At 44.9% G+C, this 8824-nt stretch overlaps 1 protein-coding gene across 1 annotated transcript in view; it reads right to left on the reverse strand.

Annotated features, from left to right (window-relative positions):
* Positions 1-1485: 1485 nt before the first annotated feature.
* The window catches only part of SYT9 (synaptotagmin IX), a 178494-nt gene continuing 171155 nt past the window's right edge, over positions 1486-8824 (reverse strand). The window contains exon 7 of the mRNA XM_012654271.1: positions 1486-3750. Coding sequence (XP_012509725.1) covers positions 3742-3750 — 9 coding nt within the window. The 3' untranslated portion in view covers positions 1486-3741. The remainder of the gene's footprint in view (positions 3751-8824) is intronic.

Consider the following 8824-nt stretch of genomic DNA (forward strand, 5'->3'; position numbering starts at 1 on the left):
TTGAAACTTCATCAGTGCCGTATCAGTCATAATCAGTTGCTTTTATTTAGCTTATGCTCTGTTTAACTGTTAATGGATAGCCCTTCTCTCTCCTGCCCCTTATTACTCCCCCATTCTCTGTGCATGTTAAGGATCACATGTGCTTTTAAAGTGCAGCTATCTAGGAAGCCCTGTGACTCAGTAACCTCCCCACCCCCAATCCCAACCCCACTGTCTCCAAAGACAGCCCTGATCAGCCACACCTTCCGGTATTCCATTCTTGCATAATCACTTCCTCTTGAATTTGGGCTGATTCAAGACTCTGACTTGTTCTTGACTTATAGTACGTGGCAGAAATTATTCTGGGTAGCTGGGCACAGTGATGCACACCTATAATCCTAGCTACTTGGGAGGCTGAAGAAGGAGGATTGCTGGAGCCCAGGAGTTTAAGGCCAGCCTGGGCAACACAGTGAGACCCCCATCCCTAAAAATTAAAAATAAATGACTGGGTTACTTCAAAAGTTATTTAAAAGAATCTTGTAGCATCTACCTGGATCTCTTGCAATGCTAGCTCTTGGGGAAGCCAGTTGCTTTCTAAGAAGTCCATCTTGAGACCTTCATGTTGTGAGGAAGTCCAAACTAATCATGTGGAGAGACTATGTGGAGAGATATGCCCAGCCATTCTCCAGCTGTTCCAGTCATCCCAGTTGAGGAGCCAGACATGTGTGAAGAAGCCGTCATGGACATCCAGCCCAGTCAGGCACTCAGATGATGCCAGCCTCGGCTGCCATCTGACAGCAACTGTGAGACTCCAAGAGAGAGAGCATCACCCAAGCCCAGTCAACTCACGTAACCATGAGAGATAATAAATTTCTATTTAAACCACTATGTTTTGTGGCGCTTTGTTATGCAGCAATAGATTGTTGGGATGCCCACCATTGCAGGACAGGATGGCCATGAAAATAGCAAGCCATTTTGCATATCTATCCTTTGTCAGTCTCCCTGGCTTAAGTGTGAGAGAAGGACTTTCTTCTCCTCATGTGAAATGTAGTCCTACTGATGACCTTGTGAACTAAATCATACCATTTGGAGTCATGATTGTTGGAGACTTGAAAACATCCACATTATAGAGACCACTCTTCTTCCCTCCCCTCCCTGACTTCTATCATGAGTAGTGTACGTCCTGGACACCACACTGCCTGCTGAATGTGCCCAATTCACTGGTCAGGAAGGGGCTTCTGCACACTAGGGCAGATCTCCCTGAAGTCAATGGCAGTAAGAGGAAGGGGCCGAGAATCAGTGCCAGGTGGGTGGGGGCATGCCCGGTCTCTCCTTCTCTCTTGGCACCAGCTTTTCCCAAGGTCTGTTCCTTAGATCTGATCAGAGTGTTTCCCTTTCCACTGCCATTTCAGTTTTTTTTTTTAAGGTACTTTAATTTCCTTCTCTATCCCGGGCAAGACGTTGGAGAATCCCCTTCCCCCAAGTTAAATGAGACAAGGTTAGAAATTTTCAAAAGGAACGTTTACTAGGAAACTAAAGGGAAACCAAACAGAATGCAAGAGAACAAAGGCAAAGTTGCAAATGGGTGGAGGGAGTTTGAATTTATAACCAGCCTCTGGCCACAGCTGTACTGGCTAGGCAAAGCTTTCCAGACACAAAGCCACCTGCCCGCCATGTGGACAGTCCTCTTTGCCCACTTGCCCCTACAAAGCCACCTTCTGTTTCATATCAACAACATACTCATCAGGTCCCCATGGCTGCTAGCTCTCTGGGCAGGAGGATCCTGAGGTGGGTAACAATAGGCACAGCTGCCTCAGGATCTCCCGCCCAGGCTCCCATTGCCAAGGACATGTCCAAGCCTGTTGGGGTGGCTGCCTAATGTCTATTGAAGGCAGTCTGATTTCTCTGGGACCATTCTTCTGGGCTTACCTGCCTGGCTCTAGAGACAATATTTCTGCTAAGTATCCTGTTGGCACTAGGCCTTCATGCTTTGGTTCTAAACATCGGTATGGTGGGGGATGTCTGAATGGGGAGGGATAAGCAGAGGGGAACCTTGAACAAAGGACGACCTTGATCTCATGTCATCAAATCTAGGCAGAGCCCTGGATTCCCTTTGAATCCCAGTGGTTGAAAGCCAGTCAGAGAAGTGAGACTTGAGTTTAGTAACACAGCCTCACACAACCAAAGGCTTCTAACTTTCTTAGATCTGACATCAGGGTAGAGATTCTTGTACAGTACTAGGCAGCTGTGGCAACAAGAGCTTTCTGAAGACATGCAATGATCCTGCTTCTACCCAGTTAGCTCCATACAGAAATGTCAACTGGAATGAGGATAATGAGCTTTCCAGGAAGATAAACTGTAATACAATCCAACTCTGGATTCTGCTGCAAAAAGGTTGTATGAAAAGGGAAATGTTATCTTGGAGTAGGGGTGCAAATGTATGAATGGGGTAATTTGCACCCACAGTGGGAGAGAGAGGACCACTAGGTAACAGCCCCTAGTCCTCCTGGGATATGCTGAAGCCTTTGGTTTCTTTTATGTGGAGGCAGAAGCGAGGAGGATGAGGTGCATAGCTGGCAGTGCATTGGCAGACACAGTCAGGAAGGAAGCTGAGTAATGAATGAGATTCCTGGGGATAGCCCTTGACCTTCACTCTTGCAGGCATTTCCATCCCCAAGTACTGTGAAAGTGGTATATGTGTCTGAAGTGAGAAGGGAACCTCTGTCTGTGGCTGCCCAAGGCTATGACTCTGGGCTGTTGCATATGGAAATACCCCAGAAGGCCCTCAGGCCAAGAAGGCCCCAAAGCTGCGCCTTCCCTGGGGGATGGCTGTGTTCTCTCCATGCTCTCATCCCACCCAGTGCTACACCTGTTTCTGAGGCTGTTCCCTCACTGGACAAATGTGCCGGGGAAAGGATATTCCAGAATGCTCAGACCACTGAGATGTATATCTCTCTAACAGGGACAACAATTAATTTTCATTATAATAACACCAGCACTTGAAAGGAGGTGGCTGCTGGCTACCTAGAAAATTGTGTTGGGGTTTCTGACACTTCCGAATCTTGTTTTAGCAGAAAAGAGGGCCATGATCACCTGGTACTCTCTGCCATGTGCATGAGAGGGGGCAGTGAATTTGCTGTGAACTAGCCCTCCTTGCACTAGATTTTTTTTTTCTAGGGGGAACAGCCTACTTGTCTTATTATTCTCCTGGGGCTATTCCTTGAAAAGCTGGAGCACTTCTGGGGGTGAAATTATTTTCTGGAGACAGTCATTAGCTCAAAGGTAGTCGAGTGTGAATTGAGATCTGCTGCCTATTTAGCACCTGGATATATTTTTAAATATTCTGTCCTTCCAGGGCATTCTAGCAAATAACATCATGTCAGAGTGACTATTGCCAGGGCAGGTGCTATGTCCCCATCACCAAGGGCCTTATATTAATCACTGAGTCATGGCACTCTTGGTACTCTTGGTACTGTCACTATATCTGTCACTTGGTTCCTTTTGTAGTCCAGTCTCGGTCCTTGGCCATGGGAGATGTGCTTCCCCTGCAGCACATCACCTTGGGCCACCTAAAGAAGGAAGCTGGATCATTCAGGTTCACCAAACCCAGTCTGGAAAGAGGGCCAGTTATTGCTGTGGTTACAGCTGAGCATTTGGTCACTGAAGTCGTCCGGATGTTGCTGGATGGGAAAAGTTACTTAAGATCTTTGTGAGATGTTTGTCCTACTGTGTCCGTGGCACAAGCACTCCTCCGACCCATGGTCATCGTTTCTGCAGGAAGAAGAAACAAAAAGAATGATTGGTTTTTGTTCATACATTTTTAATATGCACCAAACAAGTACCAGGCACTGTGTTAAATGCTGAGGATACAAGGACCATGAGTGAGACACTCACCCTGCTTTCAAAGGGCTCATAGAGGGAGAAATTACAGTGTGAGATGCTGAAAAACAGAGATGTGCATAAAATGCTGTAGGAGCAAAGATGAGGGAGAGACTAAGGGGATTGAGAGGTCTACAGGAAGGATTCTGAAGGATGGGTCTTGAGCTGGGCCATCAAGGCTGAATAGAAGTCCCTCAGGAGAGAAGGGGGAAGGCCATTTGGGGCCGAGGAAAGAGCCGGTGCTGAGGCACAAAGGCAGGAAAGGGCACGGTGCACTGGAGGAGTTGTCAGAATTTGGTGTGACTGCACTGCCGAGTGAGGAGTGGAGAGGGAGGCGGCGAGGCTGGGTGGAAAGAGGAGGTCTGAGTGGTGCAGCATCATTCCTCGTTCCCAGGCTGTGAAGGAGGGGCTCTCTTAATGGAGCCCCAGACAAACTAGCAGGATCTCTTAACGTTTCACACTCAGCCCAGCATTCAACTTAATGTACCTCAGGGCACCTTCCAGTACAGATTAAAGGTAGGAATGCTACAGTCATAGACAGAAAGAAAACCAAAGTCACTTCTATGGCTATAGTAATGATAAAATGTACATAGAAATGATGAGAGAGTGGCAAACATTCTCACATTGAAATTATGGACTGCGTTTCAGAGATCAAAAGTTCACCTATAGGTGAACTTAAGAAAAGTGAAAAAAGCCAGTGTGTGCACTGCAGAGGGAAAGCCAAACCGTGACCCTGGGCTTTGAAGTGTGCGTGTGTGTGGGGGCAACACACACATCCCTGAGGAAAGGGGTATTCGTTTCTGAGTCTGGGAAGAAAGCACGAATGGATATTGGTCTCAATACTGTGATTCAAGTATGAGTTTCCCAGACCAGCTGCTACTCTGGAGCACCCTCTGAATAGCTCCACTTTCTAACCCACCACCCACAGCAGGCCTGGGTCCCACAGCCCCTCTCTCAGCAGTGAGACCCGTACCTGATGGCCCAGTTTGCCAGTCCCTGAGTTCTTCCTCATCAGGGAAGGCAGACTGTCAACGGGCTCAGTGTCACCAATGAATGTGGTCTGGAATTAGCTATGCTGGTATTAGCCAAGTAGGCCACGTGCCACATTCTTCACTTTTGAGTACCTATTGTGTGCCAGGCACTAGGATATGAACTTTACACATCCTTGAAAGAACACTAGCAGGTTCTTTACTGGAGGACACAGAGTTGTAGAGAGATTACTTTGTGCAAAACCTCACTGTGACTAAGTGTCAGAGCTGGGATTGATTGATTGATTGATTGATTGATTTTAGAGACAGGGTCTCACTCTGTTGCTGGGGCTAGGGTTCAATGATGGCATCTTAGCTCACTGCAACCTCAAACTCCTGCGCTCAAGTGATTCTCCTGTCTCAGCCTCCAGAGTAGCTGGGACTACAGGCGCACACCACCATGTCCAGCTAAGTGCTGGGATTTAAACCCCAGACTTCTAATTTCAAAGTCCAAGCTTTAGTAATTATCTCATTCCTAAACTCCTTCTGTAGGCCCAGTTTACACATGTGATGTATTAAAAGTGCTTTATCTGCCTTGGTTTTCTAGTCACTTTAAATCTAGCCAGATGAGCTGCTTTAAGAACCCTAGTCCAAGCCAGTAGCATGCAGCAGGTGCCATATTCCACTTATGGCTTCCATTTCTCTGGAGTCCCCTGGTTAGTGACCTGCATGTGTATCTTGTTTGTCCTCTCAGTTCTATGTACAACCTCATTGTTCCTTGTCATGTCCTTCGTGTCCCCTTTCCATTTGAGAAGATCCTATAGAATGCTTTGGGTATAGCTCTCCCAAAGTGCCAAGCCTTAGGAACCACTTCTATATCTGGCTTTTTATGGCTGATCTGAAGCCTGCTTAGAGGACTGGACTATAACCCCAGTGAATTTCTTACCAGCCCGCATACCCCGGGATACCACTAGCAGAAGCCATGCTGCCAATGGCAAATCATAGCACAGCTCTGGCCTGACCTCCGTAGCTGGGCTTTGCACATTTGGTGAATTTCCTTGTGTGTGCAATTTAGCCAGAACCAAGCTCCACCCTGGTAATACTGCAGAGGGGTCTACTGCTCTCCCTCTTCTTATGGTGAAGCCCTAACCTTCACCAGGGTGAGTTTTCAGGGCCCTGATCCTGTCTAGGCCCGGCATCCTTTCTTTTCCTCTTCTGGACAGTGTCACTAAGGTCCCAGAATGCTTGTGGGCAAGGACCAAGCACACACCAGATGACAGGATAGGGGAATTTCAATACGTCTGATGGAGTAGTGGGGTCATCTCTACCAGCAAGCAGTCTTACAAGAGAAGCTTCTTGGAAACAAACTTATTCTAGGGAAAGTCAGGCATATAAGTCAGGTCTGAAAAAGGTGTCCCAAGAGAAGGGTGTGGGTAAATTTTGCTGTTGCCCAACCAGCTTTTGTCTGTCTTTTGTAAGGAGAAGACTGGAAAAACTCAACCAAACAATACAAAATAAACAAATGACACCTTTCCAATCTCCTATATCCTAATGAACTATTTTTTAGCCAGGACTTTTGCAAAACAAGATGGGAGGAAAGATTTTTTTAAAATTCAGAAAAGTGCTGACCCAGTGGGATTTTGGTGGGAGGAAGGTGGTGGGGACTTAGGCTTCAACACCAGAGACAGTGACGGTGGTTTAAGGACCAGTGAGCACACTGCTGGCCTAGCTGGTTCCAGGGCTGGCACCAGGCTCTTTTCAGTGGGCAGAAGCAGCAGTGTCCTTGAAATCAGAGCCAGTGGCCTCCCAGGCAGTACCAAGGGTTTAGAAGGTACAAGGAACTTCAGTAGCATTGGCAGGAAGTAGTGTTACAATCCTATCTGAACAGAGGGGATTTTAAATAAATTCAATTGTCCTGAGACATAGGGCTCTGATTTGAATTAAACTGAATTGAAACCAAAGATGAGAACTGTCCCAATGAAAACTGTAATATGAAGTGACATTTTGATTACAAAAATGACAGCTGATGTGAGACAGGCCATTGAAACTGACCCCAAATAAAGAACATGAAAAGACTGAGTGGAGCATTAGATAATGCCTCCCTTTGAATTTGAAAATGGGTTTTGATTGCAGGAAGTATCTAAGGGCTTCGAACAGGAAGCTTGTCAAAAATCAAAGTGATTCTTATTATATGATTCAATCTTATATGTACTTAATATTATTAAACTTGTATCTTAAAAATTAATTTAAAAGGCACAAAAATGTCAGGATTTTGTTGACTGTTTTATTGCTTAGCACAGCTTTGCAAATATATGAAGAATCATCATGCTCTGCTCACTCAGAATCTGATTAGTTTCTCGTTTTTCCCGAAGAGGCCATTCTTTTTTTTTGTTTTTTTTTCCGCTCCCCTTTTCCCCTTTAAGAACAAGTATGCTAAAGAAATAAAGCAATATGAATGTAACTACAGTGCCAGTCAGGAGATCAGGGCAGGAGCTTAGAAAGGGAAAGAGTCTATTTGGGTAATAACTACTAGCTATTGGTTCTATCCTAAGAGTTTTGCATACCTTATCTCATTCATTCCTAATGTCAACCCTCTGTGATAGATATTACAATTACAGTTTTACATTGAGGTAACCAAGTCTGAAAAGGCCAAATAATAAAGGTAGTAAAAGGCAGAGCCAGAATCTGCCACCATGCCTTTATAGATTCAAATATATGCTCTTAAGTACTATGCCTGAATTGGCAAATTATTGTGCTTTGAACACGAACTCCACTACAGTGCCTCTTTACAAAGGATTCTCAGCCCAGAAAAGAATTCTGAACAGCCCAGGCTTTGTAGGAAAGTGTGTTAAGATTCATTGTCAAGTCAACCTTGAGGGGAAAAGTGGCAAATGGTGGCACGTGTGGCACGTAGACTGTTATTTACTGAGCTGGGCTTGTCAGAAACAATTGAGAAGCAAGGGCTGCGGCGAAGGCACCATCAAAAGATATTAAGAGAACTATCATATTTTTTCAGATGAGGGGGTAAATTAGAGAATTACTACAAAGCAAAAATTACTTGATGATGTTAAGCAGAGGATATTTGTCATTTATTACTCCAAATTTACATTCATTACCTTTATTAATTCAACAAACATTTATTGAGCACCAGGCATTTGTGTTGAGCACAAGGAACACAAAGATGAACAATAGACACCTAGCTCTTGAAGAGCTCATGGTGGTCAATAGATTATAGAATCAAGGAGGAGAAAGAAAAGAGTAAAGGGAAGTCTCAGCAGGAAGCTCTGACTTTAACTGCTATGTGTGGGTGTGTGTGCATAATTCCATCCATCCAAATTAGGAATAAGAAGGAAAAAAGTTACGAGGAAAAAATTACGTAAGGGTAAAAGTTGAAGGATTCCTAGGATGTATGTGGTGCACTGGATTGTGAAACAAAATTCTATTGAAAAAGCCCGGGATTGTCTCCCACCAACAGCACAGCAATCAGAAGCCAACCAGAAGAAGGGACTCGCCTTGTCAATTCATAGCTCTGGTAAAATCCCCCTGCGAGGTACCCCATGCCTTGTGTACAGTTATTCTACTGCTGCAATTTGGGACTTGAATCTCTGGATGGCCATCTGTAACCTCAATTGCTAAGGAGGACCTGAACTGATAATTCTATTCCTATTAATTGGAAAAATAACTTTACAATACCAGAAAGGTATAACAAATAAAAATGATTAATGTCATCAGGGAAATGCAAATCAAAACCACAATGAGGTGAAAGGTGTGGATCCACACCTTCCACCTCTCACAAAAATCAACTCACGCTGGGTAACAGATTTAAACCTAAGGAGTGAAACTAGTAGAATTCTAGAGGAAGATGTTGGAAATACTCTTCCAGACATTGGCCTAGGCAAAGAATTTATGAAGAAGAACCCAAACGCAATCACAGCAACAATTAAAATAAATAAATGGGACCTGATCAAATTAAAAAGCTTCTGCACAGCCAAAGAAAC

The sequence above is a fragment of the Propithecus coquereli genome, unplaced genomic scaffold, assembly GCF_000956105.1.
Source record: "Propithecus coquereli isolate 6110/MARCELLA unplaced genomic scaffold, Pcoq_1.0 Scaffold44, whole genome shotgun sequence".
Classification (NCBI taxonomy): Eukaryota; Metazoa; Chordata; class Mammalia; order Primates; family Indriidae; genus Propithecus; species Propithecus coquereli.